The 25,436-nt window shown below is 38.8% G+C and overlaps 1 protein-coding gene and 1 long non-coding RNA gene across 9 annotated transcripts in view; one reads left to right on the top strand and one right to left on the bottom strand.

Annotated features, from left to right (window-relative positions):
- The window catches only part of LOC103189979 (electroneutral sodium bicarbonate exchanger 1), a 56,238-nt gene extending 31,783 nt beyond the window's left edge, over positions 1-24,455 (top strand). For 2 of the 4 annotated variants that reach the window (XM_042344172.1, XM_007910573.2), the window contains exons 8-26: positions 652-809; positions 1,819-1,906; positions 2,565-2,711; positions 3,673-3,773; positions 7,700-7,874; positions 8,658-8,791; positions 9,147-9,392; positions 10,767-10,872; positions 11,789-11,950; positions 12,664-12,777; positions 13,593-13,754; positions 14,009-14,260; positions 14,897-14,965; positions 17,125-17,298; positions 18,627-18,761; positions 19,187-19,287; positions 19,648-19,758; positions 20,692-20,736; positions 21,787-24,455. In XM_042344172.1, the coding sequence (XP_042200106.1) occupies positions 652-809; positions 1,819-1,906; positions 2,565-2,711; positions 3,673-3,773; positions 7,700-7,874; positions 8,658-8,791; positions 9,147-9,392; positions 10,767-10,872; positions 11,789-11,950; positions 12,664-12,777; positions 13,593-13,754; positions 14,009-14,260; positions 14,897-14,965; positions 17,125-17,298; positions 18,627-18,761; positions 19,187-19,287; positions 19,648-19,758; positions 20,692-20,716 (2,460 nt within the window). In that variant the 3' untranslated portion in view covers positions 20,717-20,736; positions 21,787-24,455. The remainder of the gene's footprint in view (positions 1-651; positions 810-1,818; positions 1,907-2,564; positions 2,712-3,672; positions 3,774-7,699; positions 7,875-8,657; positions 8,792-9,146; positions 9,393-10,766; positions 10,873-11,788; positions 11,951-12,663; positions 12,778-13,592; positions 13,755-14,008; positions 14,261-14,896; positions 14,966-17,124; positions 17,299-18,626; positions 18,762-19,186; positions 19,288-19,647; positions 19,759-20,691; positions 20,737-21,786) is intronic. The other 2 variants (XM_042344173.1, XM_007910574.2) reach the window with 2 other exon arrangements.
- Positions 1,937-25,436, bottom strand: LOC103189978. 5 transcript variants are annotated; one of them, XR_006085800.1, is made up of 5 exons: positions 25,273-25,358; positions 18,603-18,708; positions 14,667-14,710; positions 7,983-8,136; positions 1,937-2,736 (listed from the first exon to the last, which is right to left on the bottom strand). It is a non-coding gene; the product is annotated as an uncharacterized LOC103189978 (long non-coding RNA). The 5 variants fall into 5 exon arrangements; XR_489113.2 differs by lacking the exon at positions 1,937-2,736 and adding an exon at positions 7,769-7,824; XR_006085801.1 differs by lacking the exon at positions 7,983-8,136 and having other exon boundaries at positions 25,273-25,436.

Below are 25,436 nucleotides of genomic sequence, written 5' to 3'. Positions count from 1 at the left end.
TTTATAGTATATTCTGTGAAACGCTTTGAGACATGTTGAAGACGTGATAAGGCGCTATATCAAATGCAAGGGTTATTATTATGGTTAAGTCACATTAAGTTCACAATCAACAATGTAAACTTTTCTAGTTGGTGTGATAGGTGGTGAGGGGTGGAGTGTGGAAGTTCTACAGCATGACATTCTGATCTCAACTGAGCTTATTTTTCAATTTCATATCCACTTTTATCTGTACATTCTCCTACTACAACAACAACTTGCATTTATATAGCTCCGCTCACGCAGGGTAGCGTCCCAGAGCGCTTGATCTGGTAGAGGTCATAATTAGGTCATAATATCTCTTACCACCTCTACTTTCTTCCTCAGTTGACAGATTTTTCAAAATGACAGATATACTATGCTATTCTACATTTTTTGTGTCCTATAAACTGAATATCCTTTGGATGTGAAGGGATTTGAAACCTCCTTTATACGCATACTACAGTCCTATGATTCAATGACTTGAAGAGAGACAGATGGTGCCTGATATTGTGTTAGGGAGACTGTTGGTGTGAATCACTACTGCTGAGCTACTTCAGGTTAGATGCCTTTGACATTTGTGTGACACTGGCAGAATGCGGAACCTACACACTTCTCGCTTATACCTTCTGACAGGTAGACCTCCATTTTATGAAGAAGATCCCGACAGGGGCTGAAGCCTCCAATGTTCTCGTTGGTGAGCTGGACTTTCTCGACCGACCAATTGTGGCTTTTGTGCGTCTCTCCCCGGCTGTTCTCCTCACAGGACTTACTGAAGTTCCAATTCCTACAAGGTCAGACAACACTTCACTTTCATGTTGTATGGATTAAAAGGAGGCTTTAATTTCAGATTAATTGAAACTCTGTAGGTTTATGTCTGAGCTGCTGAGGTTTAATGTCCATTGACGAACAGCCTGCTGAGAATCCATGTCTTCGATGTCCACACTCACACATGAAGTTTAACCACTTGAGCGAAAATAACAGATGGTGGCTGGTAGCGGTGCAACTATAACCCAACATGATTCCTTGACTTCAGAAAGGAGGGACTGCTGAAAGGGAAAGAGAGTTGTGCTGTATAAAGTTTATATAGTTCTTATTGTGTGAGTATATTGTTTATTTTGAAACTGTGCTGAAAAAAATCACATCGCAAACTGTCAAGTCTTATGCCACTATTCGCCCACAAATACACTTCACAGTATATTACAGTATATTCTGTAAAGCGCTTTAAGGCGTCTCAACATTGTGATAAGGCTCTATATCAATTGCAAGGATTATTATTATGCATCCATAGTTCTGCTGCCTCATATGATTGGTGCATGAGCTGGATAATGTGAGGGTATTTTTCTTGTTAAGAAGCAGTATACCATTTATTATCAGGAATAACAGACCGCTGACAGAGGCTCGAAGGCAGTAATTCAATCTCCTGTTTCTGCTGACAATTCTAAACTACTTTGTTTCACTCCTGTGGCTTGACTTTCTCCATCCAGCTTCACTGAATCAAATTGTAACTGACACCAGTGATCGCTTACCCTATTTTTCCTACTGTCTTCATTGTTCCTGCAGCAAGTGATGAAGAAATCAATGTGTAGTCTGGTACAGCTGCCAGAAATTAAAGGCAGGTCAACAGCGATCTACTTATGGTTGACCAGTCTACGTTGGGATATAATATATAGTTTGCAGGATGATGGAAGGCGAACTCAATAAATCTTCTTTTGCCTAGTAAATTCTTATGTTCTATGCAGATGTAACGAGAGTTTATTGGGGAAAGTTGTCTAATAATAATAGTAGTCTTTTGTTCTGCAGATTCCTCTTTATTTTGCTGGGACCAATTGGAAAGGCACAACAATACCATGAGATTGGCAGGTCAATGGCAACTATAATGACTGATGAGGTATGTCCGCCCCATAAATGCTGGTAATGGTTTTGGGTTCTGTTGCTTAATGATGGATAACGCTATGACATTTTTCCCATCCTGAGCTGAAAAGTTGGTGACGCCACTCCCAGGCCTGCAGTGAAGCCAATCTCTGTAAAATACATCAGATCATTCCTCTCCTTCTTTCCTCTGTTTGTGGAAGTACTTTTTTAATATAACATACAATATACTCTCCCTCACGGTAAAGTCCTATGTGAATGGGGTATTAATCTATCCCAATAAACTACTGGGATTATTTAAAGGTGCAAGATTGACGTAGAAGTTTAATTAACTTCGCTGCTGATTAGAACCCTCCAGATCGTATTCAGCAGTACAAAGAAGCATTGAGCAGTAGTGGAGAGCGCTTGCCAAATAATGAAGATCAGTGAAGCGTATCCAAAGGACAATGCTGAGAATAGATTGTCGTCAAGAGTAACGAGTGCAGGATCAGCGTTACAGTGCGCTTCAATCAGCCTCATTCAGAGTCTTATCTCATCAGGAACTGTATGCATGAGAGTCACGGGTTAATCCCAGCTTTATTGATGCTCAGGAATTGATATCTTCTCAAATCATTGCATTCAATTCTTCGTCAAAGATCATAACCAACTAATTAGAAATGTTACAACTCTACTGTTAGATTTTCCATGATGTTGCCTACAAGGCAAAGGATCGCAGTGACCTGCTGGCTGGCATTGATGAGTTTCTGGATCAAGTGACTGTTCTGCCTCCAGGGGAATGGGACCCCTCTATCCGAATCGAACCTCCAAAAAATGTCCCATCGCAGGTATGTTCTCTCCCATCACTCAGATCTTTGGAAAAAACATAATAATAATAATAATCCTTGCATTTGATATAATGCAATCATTGTGACATCTAAAAGAGATTTACAGAATATATTGTAAAGTGAATTGACTGTATATTTTTGGGGCGAACCTCAGTAGACTATTGCACACGGCAGTGTCCCACAAACAGTCTTAGATTAAGTGACCAAATTATTATTTTATTAAGGGATTATTACCCCCAGAAAGCGATTCGCCAATCGACTAACAACCACGTTCCAACTTACTGCTAGGTAAACACTGTAACATATTGGTACTGCTTGAAGATTCGGTGATAATATCTGCAATCTATGCCAAGGATTTGCATATGATTTGGTCAATTGAGATTTATTCTGCACCTAATTTATTATTTGAATGGAATAAGAAGCCGAGCATAGATTCATTTGTTTTGAAATAATTTACTGCTGAATAAAAAAATGTGGCTTTGTTGGTGCTTCTGAATATCCTCTGTTAGTGCAGAACGTGTAGTCATGTGCTTTTTGTACACGGCTTTAATAGGCCATTTTATAACGACTGCATGATTCTGGAAACTGTTGCATCATGAGTAAATAATGGAAGGATTGCTGAAAATGCCAATTATGGCAGCGGGGAAGATGAAGTGAAGTATATGGTTTGTTTAGAAGAATAAGGTCTTTTTTGCTTTTCTGAAGTATGAATAACATGGCCGTGTTCCAGCAGTCAGGATGTGGCAATTTCTGATGTCGAGAATTGGCAGGTCCCTGATTCTGATTCCTGTTGTTAATTCTGGAATTCCAAAGAAATGTGAATAATTGGGGTGGTGAAATAGTGAGACACCGTCTTTGATTCCATGCCTCGTGCGGAAGGTGACTTGTCAGATGTCAGGCATTTGTCCACGGGAAGAGCCCATTTGTCTGACTCTTGTCTTTCGTATCTTCCGTAAACTAGGAGAAAAGGAAACTTCCTGGAGTTCCGAATGGTAATATTTGCCATGTTGATACTGAACCACACGAAGACCACAGTGGCCCAGAACTGCAGCGCACAGGAAGGTCTGTACACAGCATGGCAAACAGTTTTTGATGGGATTTATTTTATTATTAATATTTTACCTTTACTTACTGTCTTTTGTAGATTGCTAACTTTGCACTTCAGCTGTAATGGGTAGCATCCCCGCAACCCTAACTTGAACCAGTGCTAATTTTAAATATCATTTTTTCTCACCATTAATTCAGGCTGTGACTGGATGGCAGGTTTAGTCTCCCCTTGCCAGCTGGAGAGAAACCTGATTGTAAATAATCCTGTAAGAGATTTTCTAGTTTATCATAACACAATATTAATGTGTTAAACCATAAGGCCATCTTCAATTCCAAACATTTAGCAAATTGTGAACTAAATTAAAAAAGTATCCCCTTCCTTCCTGTGTTCAAATTCTCTGACAAAGTGCATTCAATTGTATTCGAGAAAAGACATCAACAACAACTTATATTTATATAGTGGTATTTATGTAACAGGGTCTCAAAGCCCTAATGAAAGGAGAGTGCTGGATACCAACAACAACAACAAAATACATTTGTATAGCGCCTTTCACGTCGGGAGGACGTCCCAAACAAGTGGAGGGAAACGTGTACAGCTAATCCAAAAACACAATTTGAGAATTCTGGCTTTAGGAGATGTCTAAAAACTGGCAGTGTTGCAGAGGACAAGGCATGCTGGCTGAAGACTAGTGTTGTTCTCGTAGGCAGCTGGAAATAGGGGACCCAGAACCAAAAAAGTAGAAAGTACAGGTTGAAAAGTAGGGTTGGGAAAGATCGAGCTAAACCACGGAGGGATTTCAGCACAAATACCTTTAAGGACCTTAATCAATTTCTCATCTCAAATTTCATTTACGGGAGCAAAGCTGACCGACAATAATGCACATTCCAATGACTTTCCTAATCTACCAGTGAGTATATTTGGGAGAACCCACGATGATGAAAAATGTGCTTAATTATTTCCAGCTATTTTGAAATGCACAACAACGTACTTAATGTCAAGTGTTATTGATTTAAATATAGTGTTTACCTTTTAGATAATTCAACCATTGTCCCCATCGAAAGTCCCCGTCCTGCTAACTCAGAGTATGCGTCCTAGATTTACCGTACTGCCAATCCTCGTGATTGTGTCGCGAGACTCGGGAATCTGCCTTTTTTTTAACAGGCCTCTTGCGACACAAGCTCAAAGTCTCAGGATTTTGAAACCTCTTGAGATTTTGACTTCTGAGCAGGTTCCATTTGCCCTCCCAGGCCACCTGTTTGGGCAAGCAGCCCATGTCTAGTGCTGCCCTGAAGAGCCGTATCTAAAGTTTGCTGCACAAATTAAAGGTAAGAATTCAATCTAATTAATCTTGTTCATTCCCTCTGCGTGTTGTCAAGGACTTCACGTGCCCTCCCCACAACCTGAGTGGCGATTGAGTCGGGCAGACTCATCCAGTCTCCCTCTTTCATCCAAATAAAATATATATACAAAATGAAATTCAGATCGTCTAGTTTATGACAAATAAACAGGAGATCTCAGTGATTGGGAGCCTCGAGGCAGGAGAACATGGGTAGATTGTCAGAAGCCAAGGCATTATGGACCCCAAAGTGCACTTTTGGGTACTTCTGGTTATTATTATTAATCAGCTACAACCGCAAAGTTATCAATATGAGCTACTGGTAGCCTGCCTGCTGCTTGTCCAATTAGGCTACACTCCTAGTTAGATTGCTGCCTCACAAAGTTAACCTGATGAGCCAGGCAGACTGGTCAATCATCAACTGTGCCCTGAAGTAGCGCTGTTCAAGCACTCCGAGACACTGCCCTGCGTGAAGGGCAATATATAAATGCAAGTTGTTGTTGTTGAAGTATTAAAGAGCTACTTTGCTCGGGTATTCATACCACCAGAGAGTTGATTCGGCTCTGCCATCCATCCATCCACCCGTACAAGACAGACATTGTAACCTATTAAATGATGCCTTCATCACTTGGAGATGCAGTAATTGCTCTGCACACCACCCAGTGTACCCATAGGAACATAAGAATTTGCTGGTGAAAGAAGACCAAGGTCCATCTAGTTCACCTTCCACCATCCTAGCAGTCGCTTGACATGTCATGTACCCAGTCATTTCTGGATAAGAAGCATGTTCACAAGATAGATAACTCCAGCAGCCATTACCAAGATTGTTTCAATGGCAGTTCTTTGACAAATATCTGCCTTCAACATGGTGAAGAGACCTTTGTATGTTAATTTACAACTTGATATCCACCCTAATGCTCTAGAGATTAGTCCAATGTCACATACTATGCTTACTTGACACCAACTGCTTAATTTAAGGTATCATGTAAGTGGATTGCTTGAGAAGTACAAAACTACTTGAGTGAACTAAGCCATATTTAAGACCCAGAACTATTGTTAGTTGCAAGCAAAATCACCAGCCAACATCTTTGAAGTCTGCTGCAACTCACTGTAGTAGAAAAAAACAAGATATTTTTTCACACAGCAGGTTGTTCGGTCTGGAATGCATTGCCTGAAAGGGTGGTGGAAGCAGATTCTATAACAACTATCAAAAGAGAAATGGATAGCTATTTGGGGAGGACAAATTTGCAAGGCTATGGGGAGAAGGTGGGGGATTAGGATTAATTTTGATAGCTCTTTCAAAGAGCCGGCACGAGCACGATGGGCCGAATGGCCTCCTTCAATGCTGTGTAATTCTATATCAATATATTCCAGTTGAGTACTTCTAGAAAATGGGACAGTCACTAGTTGCATTCCATTCCTTGAAACTGACTGAAAATGATTATTGTCAATTACAATGTATGTGTACATTTCAGCTTGAAAGTAAATGCCACGATTTTATACCAAACTTGCCATTTTTTTTCTCTGTACATCTCCTGAACACTTGGGGGTTGGCAACACTGGATTTATAATGCATTCTATGAGTACTGATATATAATCTGCACAACTTTAATTGTATTCAGAAGTCGCTGGGAACACTCAGCATCTATGGAGACCTGAAACGTTAACTTTCTCCATAGATGCTGCCTGACCTGCTGAGTGTTCTGTTCTTATTTCAGATTTCCAGCATCTGCAGTATTTTGCCTTTTGTTTAATTGTATTCAACCTGTCTCTAAACAAAAATCAGATGTTTGTTTTCTTTCATTTTGCTACTGCTCTGGCACCTCAACAACCTGCTCTCACAGGCCTCTTCCCACGGTCACCTGAACCAACTGCTGGGAAATGTTGAGTGATCTGGGTGGCTCGTGGCTCTCTCTCCATTCCCGGGAAAGTTCCTGAGCACTGACTTCTCCAAAGTTGGGGCTGGTATTTCAACAGTGCCAAAGGAGCTCTCTAACTGCCTATGTTACCAGCTGGAAAGAAATTGAATATTAAGTATCACAAATTTCTACAATTCTTTCAGAGAGTTACCTGTACATTCATTAGAGTCCTTGAAGTATCAATGCTACATATTTTCTTTGAGCAAATGCAGGAAAAAGGTTATAAAAAGGAATCTATACATAAGCTGCAACGTATAGTTTTTTTCTGGTTGAGAGGGGTTTATATGAAATGTGTATAATGATGTTAAGATACTCCACCGCCTCTGGTGTTAAAATAGTGAAGTATTAGATTATTGTATTAGCTTTGTTTTAACAACTGATATTACATTTACATTTTCCAATTTCAGATGTTTTCTAAGGTGTCTAACTTCTTTGAAGATTCAGTTTCTTTCAACTTTTTTTATAATAAACTACTGTTACAAGTATAAGAGAACTGGCAGAACTGCACTTAAAATAAATTTTGTTTTACAGTTGAATTGGATTACCATTGTTGTTTTGAGTTGAAATCTTTTCTGCTGTGCTCGGGAGTAATCAGTACATTTTAAACATAATTGTTTGCTTTAGCTGTACTGCTTTGGATAAGTGCCAAAATAAGCCTAGTATTTGTTTTCTTCTATTCCATCAGGCTGTTTGGGGGTTTGGTTCTTGACATCAAACGAAAGATTCCCTGGTACTGGAGTGACTTCAAGGATGCCTTCAGCTTACAGTGTGTGGCTTCCTTCCTCTTCTTGTACTGTGCCTGCATGTCTCCTGTAATCACATTTGGTGGCCTCTTAGGAGAAGCGACTGAAGGACGCATAGTAAGGAACTTGAAGATTTCACTTTGTTGCTTATAAACTGCTGATCGTGTTTGTAGTTATAATGCTATTTAATTTGGAGTCCTGTAGCTTAACGGTTAGAGCACTCACCTCGCAAGCGAGCGAACCCGGGGTAAATTCCCACGCAGGGCGAAACGTTGGATAAGTTTCCTTACTCCACACGCCTCTGATTAAGTAGCAGTAAGTAGGTTGATAGTCTGGTTGATAGCCGATTGACTGATCGTTTTTCCAGGGGTGATAATGCCTTCAACAAAAAATTTAAAAAAAAATAATTTGGTCACTCAATCCATGACTGTTTGCGGGACACTACTGTCCACAATTGGCTACTGAGTTTCACCCACAAATATGCAGTCAATTCACTTTACAGTATATTCTGTGAAGTGATTTGAGAAATCTGGAAGATGCTACATCAAATGCGAGGATTAGTATTATTAATATAGCAGGTGTCATCAGGTCTGTTTTCTGTTTAAAAGCAATAGGGGAATAAAGCAATGTGGAATCACTTTCTAAGGATAAATTTCTGTAAGTTCGTTTCACTTTATTTGCATTTTAAGAGAGGTCAGAATCTCTGAAAGTTAAAGGCATGTCCTTGGTGTCCTATATACAGTCCTAAATCTGACACTGGTCAGAAATAGGTGACATAGTCAGTTCACTGGTAGTAACTTCTACGAAAACCTTTGAAACCTTTCAATCTATAAAGCACTATAAAAATAAGTCATTTCTTTCCAAATATCATTCACAATTATTATTTTAAATCTCTTTCAGAGTGCTATTGAGTCTCTTTTGGGGGCCTCTATGACCGGAATAGCATATTCCCTATTTGCTGGACAGCCTCTCACTATCCTGGGCAGTACAGGGCCTGTGCTGGTTTTCGAAAAGATTTTATTCAAGTTCTGCAAGTAAGTATTTGTTGGGTGTAATGCAGTGGGTGCCACGTGTCTGAAATAAACTGATGAATCTCTCAGAACTCCAGGTTTTCATACACTTTACTGGAAGTACTTTTGCATGTTCCCTCAATCCCATGCTCTAGGGCTCTGCTGGATTTGCTCAGAAGGCAATTCTACAGCAGGAGAAGTTGTGGGATTGTTGATTGAGCCATTAGCTTTTGGGAGTGTGTGTGTGTGTGCACCGGTTCAGATCTAAATAAATTCTGGATTGTCTTTGGAATTCAAAAAATTGGATTTATTACTACTATAATACTATCACGTTGATGTTTCATCTATGAATCTTTAACTGTGTTCTCTTTTTACACAGGGACTATGATTTATCCTACCTTTCTTTACGAACGTGTATTGGGCTCTGGACAGCATTTTTGTGTCTCTTGCTTGTTGCTACCGATGCAAGCTGTCTTGTTTGCTATATAACTCGTTTCACGGAGGAAGCATTTGCCTCTTTAATTTGCATCATTTTCATCTATGAAGCTCTTGAAAAGCTGGTCCACTTGGGAGAAATCTATCCTATCAACATGCATGCCAATCTGGATCATCTCACTCAGTACTTGTAAGCATTGGCCTTCGTATTCTCACTGTACAGTATTCTGAAATCAGCAGCTATCTGTGCCCACCTTACATAAACTGCATGAAAATAAAAAGTATGTCCCTTCCCCCACTCTCCAGAACACAGTCCTCCTGTTAGTATCTTAAAATGCTGGGTGAAAATCAGTTTCTTTTCTGGGTAAAGAGGGGTGATTGCTAGGTATTTACTGCAGATCGAAAGAGAGGATTGTGAAGAGGTTGAGGTGCTTTTGTGCTCAGCTGAAGCTGTTGAACTTAATAGACAACTTGTACAACAGCAATCTCTGCAGTCACTAAGCAGAGTATTTTAAAATGTCAGATTAAGCAGCCCCAGTTGTGTGGTGTTGAGATCTTCCCTTCACATGGCTGTGGTTAGGGATCAGGTTATGCACATAATTGAGCCTTGAATCGGGTCAGTATTTTTCTATTACAGCCGTTCCATTAGGTTCTGAGGCAATACAAGAAGTTCTCTTTCCTTCCCACCCTAACTAGTCTGGGTGGGTGGGTGAGTGAGAAATCCAAGAGCACATGGTGGAAAGAGAAAGGTGGTAAATAGGGTAAGTAAAAAATACTTGGAAGATTTCATTCCATAAAGTGACTGTCACCGTTACCAGGGTTTGTAGACAGCACAGTTTGTCATTAGAAATTTGCAATTGTATCATTGTCTATACCTGTTATGTGACAATAATAAGTATAGACAATGTTATTATTTAAGCGCACAAGTGTGCCATTATTCATCTGAGATGATTATAGATCAGAAATCTTAATGGCCCAGATTTGTTTTTAACTGATAACTTTATTGTACCTTTCCATTCCTCATTAAGACGTGTTTACATTATGAAATCTGCAACTAGTTCATGTACTGAAGGTCTTGACATTGTATGAGGCTTATTGATTTTTAAACAAACTGGACTTGCTTGTGGTTTCACCATTCTTCTTGCTAGTCAAGCTTGTTTGTTTCTCACTAACCATTCTCCAGCCAGAAGAAGCACTGTATTCTGTAGACTGCTTTTATGATGTCTGTCAAGGCTGCCCTGTGTTCTCTGGAAGAAGGTGGATATGGTGTGATGGTGGAGGAGGAGGAGGAGTAAAATGTTCCCAATAACGTTCTGAATAAATAGGCCAGGAAATATGAATAGCGATGATTGACTCTACCTGGACTGGAGAACCTCAGAGAGCAGACTGATTTGAAGAAGTATCTTCAAAGCCCAGTTTGGTATAGACAATCAGCCATTGTTATTTCACTGTTTTTCTCTGCACACCTTGATAATGAATGCTTTAAAACTGAAAAAAACATGTATGAATGTAGCTCCTACAGTTTAAGAATGCAATCCAGTGTTCTCTTTTCTATTCATTTCAGCTGTGCCTGCACAGAGCCTTTTAATCCCAACAACCAAACGCTTGACTATTGGATGAATCACAACATTACAAGAGCAACTGTTCCCTGGGGAAACCTAACTGTCACTGTAAGTTAGAAAACAAATGTGACTGTCGGCTGGCTCCTTCATGGCAAGCAATGTTGTTTTAAGATTATGCTTAAAGCTGAGCATTAAAACTACAGGTATTGATCTTTGCACTTTCATTCCGGCACTAAATCTTACTACCACTCAGAGCTGTTGCTAGTAAGATGTGTTTTTTATATATAATATATAATAATGTCACTCAATGTATTGGCAATGATGAGTGCCACAAATGCAATTTTATATGCTAAGCTAATGATATTCTGGCACTGGATTGTGTAAATTTATTTTGTTTGCCTCAGTTTTTCTCCTCTCCCGCATCCACTGGCTAATGTGAGGGATACAAAGTCACTACTCATATTTCTTATGAGCCTGTACCATGAGTATTGGCAAATTATTCAAATATGAAGGACAGCAATGATTTCCTCCTCCAGTGTCCACAAATGCAGTTTTCTAGTCCAGGTTAATGAACAGTGATGACGAACACAATGAGTATTTTTTTTACAGAGAAACCAAGGCCATATACAGCTGAGCTAATACCCGTACCCTAACTGGAAGCCTTCATACCATAGACTGAGCCTGGGTCCTTTTGGATCAATTGATGTCAATTTCACTATTAGCCAGTGGAGATTTTAAAATGTAATGTGATAGCCCCCAATATTCTAACATCAGCTGAATTGTTAATACAATTCGTAAAACCTAAATAAAATACTAGAGAATGTGAAAATGTAAGAATCAGATTGGGGGGGCGGGGCGGGCGGGTACAGTAATACTTAAATAATCAAAATATAATGTCAACATATTTTGTCCTGACAAATTCCTAAAGTTCCCTAAAATGCCTATTAAATTAGCTCCTCAGAATGCTTGGGTCAGTCGGACATTGTTAATATAATCTGTGTGCTGCCTTTTTTTAATCAATTAGGAATGTAGAATATTCCATGGTGAATTTGTTGGACCTTCGTGTGGACACCATGGACCTTATACCCCAGATGTCCTCTTCTGGTCGGTTATACTATTCTTTTCCACATTTGTCCTGTCAGGATTCCTGAAGCAGTTTAAAACTAGCCACTATTTTCCCACCAAGGTATTACACTGTCTGCTTTTCTTCACATCTTTACATATTGGTTACTATCATTTTGTAAGTTGAATCTTTGCAACATAACGTTTTTAAAAAATATTTTAGTATTGTCTTTCAAGTATTTCTTATAAAATATGCTTTGTGCAGTGCAAAAATCTACTATTAGCTTCTGTTAATACTACTGTGCAACTGGATTTGGTTCTCAATAAATAAAACTAATGGTAACTGGAGTACGAAACAACACACTAGAAAGTTTTTCTGGTACTTTTCCACCTTGGACTATCCTGAGGGCTTTGGCTCACAAGGTTGAAATGTTCAAGCTTCAAATAGGCTGGTCAACAACAGCACGGACATTTTGTCTTGCAATATCCATTTGCAATTGTTTCCTTACTCCACACAGAGCCTAATAATAATCCCTCCAAAAAAACAAAACAATAATAAATTGGTCATTTTCAATCCACGACTGTTTGTGGGACATTGCTGTGCGCAATTGGCTGCCGCGTTCTCCCACAAATATAGTCAATTCACTTTACAGTATATTCTGTGAAGCGCTTTGTGACGTCTAGAAGACTTGAAAAGCGCTATATCAAATGCAAGGATTATTATTATCATTCAGATCCATACAATATTCCTTTAAAGAAATTACTGAACTAAGTCATGATTTTGTTTCACTGCATGCTTAATTAGGATGTTGTAACTTTTTTCTAAATGTATAACAGGTTCGGTCTATGATCAGTGACTTTGCTATTTTCCTGACTATCTTGTCCATGGTTCTGATTGACTATGCTCTGGGAATTCCATCGCCAAAACTTCAAGTTCCCAGTGTTTTTAAGGTAACTGAAGCAGAATTTGGTAATTATTGCTCCCCACCAACGCTGTCTTTCACAAATGTTCTTTCCGCCTCTCCTGATTGAAGAGTTATATTTCTGATTGAAATTCTTGTTTCAAGTTTTTTTGACAATCACATGTTGCTGAGTTATTCAAGTCGCAAACAGAAGCCTCAAATTCCAACCAATCTTAGCCTGTAAAATTTAGAAAAACTTACAGAAAACAGCTTCAAAATTAAAGCTGTGTGTTGAACACTGTGTTCGTAGAGCAAATCTAGACCCAAGTGGAATTTCTATCCACACATTCCTACCCATGTCTCGGGTTGACATCCAGGAACAGTAATTCTATGTGTTTTGAGTTCATATTTAATCAGTGATTGCAACATATCACTTTAATGAACAACACAAATGAATCATCTCATTGATGTGATGCATAGCAATTTATTTTGATAAGTCAGGTGTCTGACATATATGGAATCACCATGCTTAATAGTATCCCAACCAGAGTTCCACACAAGTATGCCACCTACATATTGGAAATGTTCCCTACATCTAGAATGTACTGGAGGAGTACTGTGAATCCGTTTGGCTCAAGAACCAGATTAGCTCCAAGGAGCAGCTAATTACCTCCCCCTCACACAGCAACAGTGCATTTCAAAGTGACTTGTGAAAGACTTTGAGAGATTGGCATATGTGAATTTATATTGTGCCGCATTTACTGCATTTATAAGTAATATTCTTCAAATACTTTAATATTGCAGAGAATTACACTGATGTTGTTATCACACTTAAAAACAATTCTTGAATTTGATTGCTTGCAGCCAACAAGAGATGACCGTGGATGGCTAATAAACCCTATTGGCCCAAATCCCTGGTGGACAGTTATAGCAGCCATTATTCCATCTCTGCTCTGCACTATTTTAATCTTCATGGACCAACAGATCTCTGCCGTAATTATAAACCGGAAGGAACACAAGCTGAAGGTAAGGATAGTTGTTCAGTGTCCATGTCCATCTATCCAAATTGTATTAGTGTTCAAGAAGTAAGTGATGTCAGAGTGCGCTGGAAGTGTCTGAGTGATTGGACACAGGGTGACTGTGTTTCCCTGTCTTATATTAATCATAATGACAAGAGTAAAATAGATCCCACTGTCTATTTGACGGCTAATCTTATCGGTAAAGGTTTAAAATGCCTTGAGAGGCTTTGGGTAAGTTATAAGATTCTTTTCTTTTCACAGAAAGGAGGTGGCTATCATCTCGATCTCCTAATGGTGGCTCTAATGCTGGGTGTGTGTTCAATCATGGGACTTCCCTGGTTTGTAGCAGCCACTGTTCTATCCATCTCTCATGTGAACAGTTTGAAGCTGGAGTCTGAATGTTCAGCCCCTGGTGAAGTTCCAAAGTTCCTTGGAATTCGAGAGCAGAGGGTCACTGGTCTCATGATCTTTGTTCTAATGGGTTGCTCTGTCTTTATGACGGCTTTCTTAAAGGTATGTCAAAGGTGTGACTACTAGGTACGTTTTGATGGTCGTATACCAAATTGAATCCACATCATTCAACCTTAGCTAATTATAGTTTCATGTCCACTGAACAACCACACAAGTGTCCAGATTGAGGCACTGAATAGCAAGCAAGAGCAGGAACCCTCTGACTGGTGGGCAGTGGGGGGTACTAAGGCCAATTGTAGTGCTCCTATTGTCATTTAACACCTCACCCGGCTACTCAGCACAGACTTTTCACTGGACGCACCCAGGCCATTGTCTCTCGTAAAATTTTGGAAAACCATTTTAAGTTTAGTCAGTTCAGCCTGAAAAGACCAGGCTAAGACCTAGCAAATATCAGAGCTCTCATTGCCTCTCCTGTTCAGAAAAGTAGGAGCTAGGAATGACAACTTACCAATGAGAAACTTCAGTTGTTTAAAGTAGTCAAAACCACAATTCCTGGAAGAAAATACAGAAAAAATCAATAATGGACAATGATATTATTTCTATGATTGTATCCAGAAGACAGCTAGGGAGGTTGGGTAGTGGAAAATAAAGAGTACAATTACTTCCATTGGAAGTAGTCGTATTATTTTAGTGTACAAGTTTTTCTTGTGACTTTTTGTAACTATTTTATATTTGCAGTTCATTCCAATGCCAGTGCTTTATGGAGTCTTTCTTTACATGGGGGTTTCATCACTGAGAGGAATTCAGGTGAGAAAGTTCATGAAATTAATGTTCTTTATTCACTGCAAGATGTATATGAATTGTCCTTTTTTTTGTCAAGTCCCTAAAAAGATTTAATATTCTGAATATGTATAGATTAGTGTTTGTACTTGGATCCATAGCATTTAAAGGCTTTTAATAAGCAAATAATAGTAACTGGAGGGTTTATGGTTCTTCTTTAAAGCTGAAATGTTGTTGGTGACAAGTTTAGCTGTCATTAGATTGCTTACTGTTAGCCATAGAATCATAATAATAATCCTTGCATTTGATATAGCGCTTTTCACTTATTCTCGACGTCTCAAAGCGCTTCACAGAATAGACTGTAAAGTGAATTGACTGTATATTTGTGGGCGAACGCGGCAGCCAATTGCGCACAGCAATGTCCCACAAACAGTCGTGGATTGAAAATGACCAATTTATTATTGTTTTGTTTTGGAGGGATTATTATTAGCGTGTGGAGTAAGGAAACTTGCCCAAGGTTTTACCCTGCCTAGAATTGATCCCAGGTGTCTCGCTTGCAAGGCGAGTGCTCTAACCACTGAGCTACAGGACTCCTAGAATCTTACAGCACAGAAGGAGGCCATTCGGTACATCGTGCCTGTACCGGCTCTTTGAAAGAGCTACCAACTAGTCCCACTCCCCTGCTGTTACCCCATAGCCCTGCAAATTCTTCCTTTTTAAGTACCTATCTAATTCCCTTTTGAAAGCTATTAGCGAATCTGCTTCCATAACTCTTTCAGACAATGCTTTCCAACTCTGTGGGTAAAAACAAAAATTCTCATCTCCCCTCTGGTTCTCTTGCCAATTATCTTAAATTGGGTGTCCTCTGGTTACCAATCCACCCGCCAGAGGAAATAGTAACTGGAGGGTTTATGGTTCTTCTTTAAAGCTTGCCGGCACAGGCACGATGTACCGAATGGCCTCCTTCTGTGCTGTAAGATTCTAGGAGTACTGTAGCTCAGTGGTTCGAGCACTCGCCTTGCAAGCGACGTCTTCTTCTACTGTAACAAAACCTCTCATCACTTTGAACACTTCTATTAAATCCCCCCTCAACCTTCTCTGCTCTAAGGAGAATAATCACAGCCTCTCTAGTCTCTCCATATAACTGTAGTCCTTCATCTCTGGTATAATTCTTGTAAATCTTCTCTGCCCTGGTGCCCAGAATTGCACAGCTCAGGTCTAACCAGTGATTTGTAAAGGTTCAACATAACTTCCCTGCTCTTATAATTTGTGCCTCCATTTATAAAGCCAAGGATCCCATTTGCCGTTTTAACCACTTTGTCAACTTGTCCTGCCACCTTCAAAGGTTTTGTGTTTGTGAGTCCCCAATTTATTAGTGATTAATATAATTTAAGATTAACTATAACTTTAAACAGTAAGTTTGAATTGGGTAGTATTAAAACTACAAATGAGACAAACTTCTCTTTTCATCATGTACTAAACTGAGCGGTTGTTACAAATGCCACTTTGAGTTGATTTATTCTGCCTGTAACTCCCTCTCTCAATAATGACTATTAGTTGATATATAATAATAATAATCCTTGCATTTTATATAGCACTTTTCACGTCTTCTAGACGTCTCTAAGCGCTTCACAGAATATGCTGTAAAGTGAATTGACCGTATATTTGTGCGCGAAACGGAGGACATGAAACAGAGGGAAAATAATGCACTCGCAGAAAGGTGCACAATATGCAAATTCTGGGTTTTTGAACAGTTTTATTTTCAGGGGGTATTTTGGCACATATTCTCCTTTTTTGTAGTTTTAAATTTTTTTCCTTCTTCATCTGGAACAACGCCTGGAACCATGAGGGCAAGAGCACAACTTCTCACACCTTCTATCTGCCAAGATGTGCGAAGGAAGTGCCATGCATGGTTAACCCCTTAAATTCTAAATCACAATTCTCCTCCCTCAACTGGGGAATGCCACCACCCTTGCTCAAGGCCTGGTCGATTTAACACGCTTTTGATAAGAGAACAAATCTGCATTCATCCCTGTTCCGTAGTACTTTAAAACTTAAATAATGACAAGATATACCTATTAAAACCTGTGATTTATCCCAAGGTCTTGAGTAACGTTTCAGTATGTTTCATATGCATTTATGAATGAGTGTCACAGACCAAGTTGAATCTTTTTCTTCTTTTGCAGTTCTTTGATCGTGTGAAACTGTTTGCAATGCCAGCCAAACACCAACCAGATTTTATCTACCTGCGTCACGTGCCTCTACGAAAAGTTCATCTTTTTACAGTTATTCAGCTGACCTGCCTGATCCTACTTTGGGTCATCAAAGCCTCACCAGCTGCTATTGTTTTCCCTATGATGGTAATTTTTGTAACTATTACCTATTTAACATTTATAGTGAAAGTGTGCTCGAGTTCTCAGTAGTTCTAACATTACAATGAGAATTGAGGTTCATTGCCGGGCCTAAATGTATTTGTCACCCATGCCTCATGCAAAAGCACTTTTTCTTCAGAACTAGGGAAAGGTAGGACTTCATGGTCCAATTATCTCTGTAATTGGATCATGAAGCCCTGTCCAGAGCCAACCATCCTGATATCGCTAGAATGAAATTTCTTGTCTTATCATGAATTTTCTACAAACAGAAGTCCGCCTCTAACTTGTCTGACAGGCACACTTCCTGCAGCTGAACATTGACAAGACAGAAGCCATATGCTTTGGCTCCCGTCAAGGTCATCTCTCCTGCGGTTCGGTCCTCAACTTACCCGATCTCTCCCTAAGACTCACCAAACCCATGTGCAACTTAAGCGTCGTGTTCAATTCTCAGCTATCCTTCCTACCCCACATCCGGTCCCTGGCCAGGACCGCTTTCCTCCACCTCCGCCACATTGCCCCGCTCCACCCGTACCTCTCTAAAAGCTGCCGAAACCCTCGTCCGTGCCTTCGTCACCTCCAGCCTCGACTACTCAAACACCTTCCTCTCTGGTCTACTATTTACAAAATTCAACTAATTCAAAGCTGTGCCTCCCAGATTCTCACCTGCACTAAACTCCATACCTCCATTACCCCAATCCTTGTCAAACTCCATTGGTTCCGTCACAAAGCGGATCAATTTCAAGATCCTCACTCTTTTATTTAAATCCCTTCATACCCTGGTTCTCCCCCCACCCTCTCTCCAAGCTACTCTCTCCCTACACCACCATCCGCTGCCTCTGCTTGACTGGCTCCAGGCTCCTCCTTGTCCACTGGACCCTCCGCCTCACCATCGGTGCTGTGCTTTTAGCCCCTACACACTGAAGCTGTGGAACTCTCTCCCTGAATCTCTTTGCCTTGCCCCCCCACATTTTCAGGTCGTGCTTGACGATCTTCCTCTTCAACCGTGCCTACAGTCACCTTCCACCTCCCACTGGCTCGGCATCGGGCTCCACCACTGTTAAGCGCTCAGAAACACTGTTCAGCCTGACGGCCACTGTATGAATGCAAGTTGTTGTTGTAACTTGTAGTTTTTAATTGTAAAATAGGGGAACAATGTAAATAGGAGAGGCCAAGCTGATGATAAATCTAGTGTTTTGGATTATGTAGTAAAATATACTTCCCAGTTTAGAAACTGGTACAGGTTCAATTGTTACAAGAGACTTTTCTTAAGCAACTTGTATTTGTTCCCTCACCTGATCTCTGATGGTTTGTTGCAGGTATTAGCTCTAGTTTTTGTTAGGAAATTGATGGACATCTGTTTCCTGAAGCGGGAGCTAAGTTGGCTTGATGATCTAATGCCTGAAAGTAAGAAGAAAAAACTGGATGATGCCAATAAAGTCAAAGATGATGAGGTAAAACTTGATAGCAATGTGAGTTTAAACAACTTGAACATATCAATATTTAGAAACTTCTGCACACAATTGGCTAAAATTGAAAGTTTTACAGCCAACCACCAACCTGTAAATTGTTAGTTAAATGGAACCAGTTTGTTCCATTTAGTGGGTTCTTGTGCTTTGGAAATAAAATTTATGTAAATCAACAAAGTTTGAAGATACACCAAGTTAATGTTTCTATTTGTGAGACACCCAAGAAATTTTTAATCGTATTGCATAATACCACAATTCTAGCTGAATAATTATAAAATTGTACTTAACACTCGTTGGCTAAGAGTTTCTGCAAACCAATATTTGCTCACAAAAATGTAAACGTATTATTTTGGCAGATGAGCAAAATGTTTCACAGAGGAGCTAGTTTATTTTTCTTTGTAATGTTACAGGAATCGGAGAAAATGCTGGAGCCCGGAGGTGACGGTAATGTTCAGCTACCAATGGAAAGTAGAAAATTACTTCAAAGTCCAGTAAAGAGTAATGTTTATAGGTAATCCAATCAATATTGTTTCTAATATTCTTCACAAATCTCATGCTGTTTTAGTGCAGTTTTAAAATGTACAGCGTAGTTAAAATGTACAGTATAGCTGCTTTGTATTAAAGATTTCTAGTAGATTTGTTATCAGAATGTTACCAAATACTGAACTCAAACATTTCACATAAATTGAAAGAAATATGTAGTGTTTTAAAAACAAATTTAGAATCCTTTACAAATCCATTGGCTAGATATTTCTCAATAATTGTATGGAACCAATTTCTGACAGTTGCTGTTGACACAGGTGACATTATTTCTCTATAATAATGCAACACAATAATCAAACTGCAACACCTTAACTTTTGATGTTTATAGGTGTGATCCATCTGAAATTAATATCTCAGATGAAATGTCCAAGTCTACAGTTTGGAAGGCACTCAGCATGAATACAGAGAGCAAAACAAAGGATAACACAACTTCAAAGAGGTAAAATAGTTTTGATAAATACTGTTCAAATTATTTAGTACTTAATATTATTTTTGCTATTCCAGTCCCATAGCCATGATATCCTTGAGCTGCAAGAAAAAGGACCCAGCCAACTGATTTTCTTTTTCTTCTCTGTACAACCAGGAAAATAAAGCAAACCCACCCTCTCAAAGTATTTATTAATACATGGATGCAACTTTGATTCCCTAGAAAAAAAGCTGGCAACTTCACAGTGGAACAATCCTAAAGAGTGATTCTTCCCAGTGCTGTCCTTATTACAATTGTGTCTATCAGTATTCTGTCACATCGAATACAAAAACAAGACTGAAAATCTAATTAGATCATTTCATTTACATATTCAATTAATTAGTGAAAACCAAAATGTAGTTTCTACTTTCTTTGAATATCTAATTTAGACTGCTGCAAGATGCATTCAGGATTCCAATACTAAAACACAAAATCATGGCTTCCTTTGTGCTAGAAGGAAATCCATGGTGCTCTGCATGAAAGTCACAACCATTCTGCACTACTATAATACTGATTTAACATCTATTAACAATCTCTTTAAATGCATTGCTCAGTCCAGTGATGGAAGAACATGTTTTTAAAGACAGCTTGAAATTTCCCAGTGTTTTATTGTTAATAGAATGTTAAACTATTCGTAAGCTGCAGCATTGTGCAAAGCTTGCATTAGACCTCATTAAAACCTTTCTAGGTCAGTAGGCAATGTTTTTACTGTTCACATTTGTCTGCCATATATACACAACTCTTTAATTTCAAGGAAAATCACCAGTTTGGGATTTAGCCAATATAGGACAGTGCAAGTTAGTAGACTCCACTCCAGGAGTACATCTTGACTTATTTCACTGTTATACCAAGAAAAATATCTGAGTTCCTCCCCTCCTTTATACTGAGCAATATTTTTGTTTGCAGCAGTTCCACTCAAAAGCCAGTGTAAAGTGATCTACATGGGATAAGGTGAGTTATGCATCAGATTCTTCTTAAATGTTTAAATGTTGTGTTCATCAAAGCAAAGGTGAAGAATATCCGTTCTGGGGAATGGAAGCGTTTCCCAATTCGGACACCCGGTGACAGCATCAAGCACAAACCAGACATAAAGATGCCCCTATTCTTTAAAATCAACCTCAGCAAAACAGTCTATACTGCACCAGTTGGACATTTCCATTTTCCATCAACCATCCTTGGAGTCTCAGAGTGAGACCCCCCAATTTGTGCCCAAACTATAGACTGCTTTCTGCTGTAGATTTGGCTTCACGTGAATTGAATTGAAGAAACCCAAACTACTTTCATATAGGACTATGGCTGGCAGGTAGAAGAGGATATTGTTTGTCAATTTAGGCTGCAGATTAACTCAAGTCCCTGAAAGGAAAAGACGGGGTCCTTAACACACAGCACCTATTGTGCATGAAATTTCTAATCTTACAAATGGAGCTCAATTTTCTTGAAGTGTAGTGATTATTTATAATGGATTCCCAGTACAGGCACAAGTAAAAGATTGACTACTTAGGAAATGTACCAAAATAATGGCCTTTGTTTGTTGGTTTGGCCCTTGTAACTTCAAACCAACAAATGTCATTTTAATAAAGACAAATCTTAATTCCAGAGGCATAACTTCAATGGTGCAAGTGGTGCAGTCCCGCCAGGGCCCACAAGTTTATGGGGAACCAACCAATTGATGGTGGAATGTTATGGGGGCGGAAGCATACCTCCATCCTTCTCCCCCATCAAAAAATTTTTTTTAGCCATTTCGGAAATCCTTGTCTATCTCCAGACTTGAAGTGGGCCAGTATGGTAAGCAAAATTTTTAATTTTGAAATTGGGAAGAGGCCCCCTAAACTATTCTTGCACCAGGCCACTTACGGCCTTGTTACACCACTGCTTCATTCTGAACTTTACAATCAGACCACATATTTAAACTGCAGAAAAACTGTGTGTGTGTCAGTTAAAATCTAATTGTCTGCATTGTGCTGCTTTGATTATTTGACTGTCCATTTCTTTCTTTCTTAGGTTTAAACAGCAGTATTGACAGAGAAGTAGAAGTTATATTTGACTCAGGGAAGAGCCAAAACAGAGAGGTTTGCAATCAACCTTCCAAACTGCACCTTGGAAGACATCCTTGGAAAAGAAAACTAGTTGAAGGCAAAACACTGTCCTTTTAAAATAATAGAAACCATATTAAAGGTCTTTCAAAGTGAAGTCTGAACTTTTAAGTCCAGTTTTAATTTTGACCTTTTTATATAATTTTCAAATGTTTTGATTGACCAGAACTTCATAGAAGTTTAAATACTCAAAGGTATGAAGAGAAAGGTTTACTGAGTAAAATGTATGTGGTTTTGTATGTTTTTTAATTTTCAGTTTTATAATACAAAACCTGACAGACAAAAATAAAGCTTTGAAAGGCCTTCATCTCTGACCAGCATATAATTTGAGATGTTTATGTAGAAGGTAAGAAATACTAAGATTTGTTATATGTACTGGTATATGTACTGTATCACAATTATTGTGTGATTATCAGTGCTGCTTCTATGATTTCTTCACTTTAATGTATGTTTTCATGTCTGTGCATGAAAATATTCTAGTCTATCAAAGATGTTTACATGTATTTGATCATTAAATGTTACCTATTAAGTAATAAAGCAACTTGCAGTGCAATATACTGTACAAAGACAGAACGTTCTAATAATTCCAAAAACCCTAATAATAAAATCTGAGAGGCTTTTGTTACCTGACACCCTCAGCAGCCTGCTGGCAGTAACATTCCTGTAGGGAGTTTGGATGGGATAGTGCATTGGGATCTTGATACAGATACATGATACATGGCAATTTTATAGGATTTCCTTTATTAATATTGGAAAGCAAACCATTTTTCCTCTGAATTTTTTTTCTGGATGAGGGGGAAGAGTCATGTAAACACTAATTTAGAGCAACTAAAAAATAAAATCGTAATTAAAAACACTTCAAAATATAAAGTAAACATTTATAGAACATGGATATGGATATGTTAATCAACCCTCTTAAATTATCAGAAAACACCCACTTTAACATAACCCCAAAGTAACTATAATGTTATATTTTAGCTTGTTTTTAATGTACAGATTATTTTAAGGTATTCTTAAATCTGACATGTGAGAGGTGTTTTGTAATTTGTGGAAATTATTCACCAATATGCAAAATGCATTTTTTTTAAATCTGATCAGAAGATACCAACACTAGGAAATCAGAATGCAAGAGAGGACCAATTGGGTAAATTGTATGCTTTGCCAGTTTTTTGTGCCCATACTAAAGTATGCTGGAAGCACCATTCCCAGACCAAAAAAAATCCAATTGGTTGTGATAGTAAGGACAAACAATGACCTGCTAAAACGGAACAGTTACAGCCAACAAAGTCAAACAAAAGTTTTTTTTTTCTATGTCAAAATGTACACTTGAGGTAAGAAAGTCCCTGGAAAATATATGACAGACTTCCTAATGCACTTTTGTGATGCCTAACTAAATGCCGCTGCAGTCTTCACAGGGTTATCTGATTAAAACCCCTCTGGAAACTGCACTGGTTGTAGGCTGGTGAGGGTACCCAGCAATCCTTTCATTCTGCTGGTAATGTATAATTTGGATATTTCAGTCCATATTTTGAACATTCCATCACAAATGTAAGGCATGTTTATTTGTCTGATTTCCTGGAGAAACGCAGGTTCCAAACCAAACAATTGCCATGATTTTGATTTTTGAATGTAATAGATACCAAAAGAGAATATAATAAACTTTATCCTTATTGAATTAAAAGTGCAGGCACAAATTTTTAATATTGCTTTTTTTCTTTCTGGTAAACTACATGTAGAAATAGACATTATTTTCTTTTAGAGAAATTTAAAGAAATATATTAATAGATTATTTTGTTGCAGAAAACCTATAGCACTTAATATTGTTAATATTGTTACTAAGTATGGCACTTAATGTTGTAAATAAGTCACAGAGATTGAATCCACCTGTACCATCAAATAGAAGTTTATTGACCTAAATTTGACGAGTGGGCTAATAGCTCATTTACACAAGATCTGTCCCCTCAAAGCAGAGAAATGTGTATAGTAAAGCCGATATGGCTTCTATTTTAGCAAAATGTTTTTTGGTTAATAACGCTGAACTTTTATGTATGAACACCCAGATATAATTGGCTGTTTAGAGTATTGTTTGTATTAGTGCAGTATATGTAATTGCAGTTTCAGTTCATGTTGGGTGTAAAAAAATATATTTCATACTATACTGGAGGATTTTTTGTGTAAAAGTGCTGTACAGTCAGTTAATGCTGTTCTCTATTCTTGTGATGGTTTTGTTGCACAATTGATGTAATGAAAATAAGTGTACTCCTAAACAATAGATTAAGAAATGTACCTTTTTTAAGGAGATATTATTTCAATGGTCTGCATTTTACAAGACTTCCTAATGTGTTATTTCCTCCCCTCTCTGTTAAAGCTCTGGTGAATATTAACAAGTACATTTAAAAAAAAAGAGAAAATTACTTAATATTTATAATATGAAGTCTTGAAAATGTGTGATGCAAAAATTCTAAACGGTGGCTTCTTTGAATCAACAGGAGGGATTTAATCTACTTAAATGATGAAAATGTGAAAGGGACGATTGTAATTTATTTATATAAGTAAATAAAAATGATTAAAATACAACCTCCTCAATTATTGCTTTCACTACAAAGTTAAATGAAAATAAGAGGATTAGAAGATTGTGCAGCCCAGTGACTTTTTTAACATTGTTAATGAGTGATAAGCAAATGATTTTTCAGGTTACACTAAAGCATTTTATAATGACTAGCTCAGGAGAAGCATTGGCATGAAATTCAGCAAACTTCTGATAACTCAACACTGACGTAACCTGTCACCACCGCATAAGTTATCATGCCATCAATATCCTGGCCGCCTTTTTGTATTTATACATGTACGTGACTTGCCCCTCTGGATAACTCATCACTGAGTCCTTTTGCCTTGGAATGACTGACGAGGTATGAGTTTACTCAGTGTGGCCGCCGCAGCAGCTGTTATGCTCCAAGGGAGAGTGACATTTTTTTTTATTTGGCGGACTGTCGGCTCGCACACCGGGTTAAATTCCCATCTCTTTTTCCAGGTAGTGCCGTGGGAGTGTTTCGCCCACAAAATAGACAGTCAATTCACTTCACAGTGTATCCCGTGAAGCGCTTCGAGACGTCTCGAAGACGTGACAAAGGCGCTGCGGCAAATGCGGGGATTATTATTACCTTTGGCAGATAGATGGGGAGCTCAGTGTCAGTCTCAGGGTGGAGGGGCTGCAAGGATCGGCGGGAGATCACCCGCGCTATTTATCCTCCTCTCCCCTGCCCCACGGATAGGAATTTATCCTCTTCACATTGTGGTTAAGGTGAAGAGTGGGGTTGACGTGCCCGGCCGCCATGGTCCTATCCGCTTTTTTTCCCCCAACAACTCCCACCTTCTCCTCTTATAATATACCAACCGTCTCTCTCTCTCTCTCTCTCGCCCCCTTTAATACAATGGCTCCTTCTCGTGATGTTTTAGCTGCGGAAATAAGAACAAAGGCGGCGTATAAAGGCCCAGGGAGCGGGTCTCACGCGGCTCCGCCCGCACCTGCCCCGTCGTCCATTTGCTGCTCGAAGTCCG

Source organism: Callorhinchus milii, unplaced genomic scaffold (assembly GCF_018977255.1).
Source record: "Callorhinchus milii isolate IMCB2004 unplaced genomic scaffold, IMCB_Cmil_1.0 Scaffold27, whole genome shotgun sequence".
Lineage (NCBI taxonomy): Eukaryota > Metazoa > Chordata > Chondrichthyes > Chimaeriformes > Callorhinchidae > Callorhinchus > Callorhinchus milii.
This window is presented reverse-complemented; position numbering and strand designations above follow the sequence as displayed.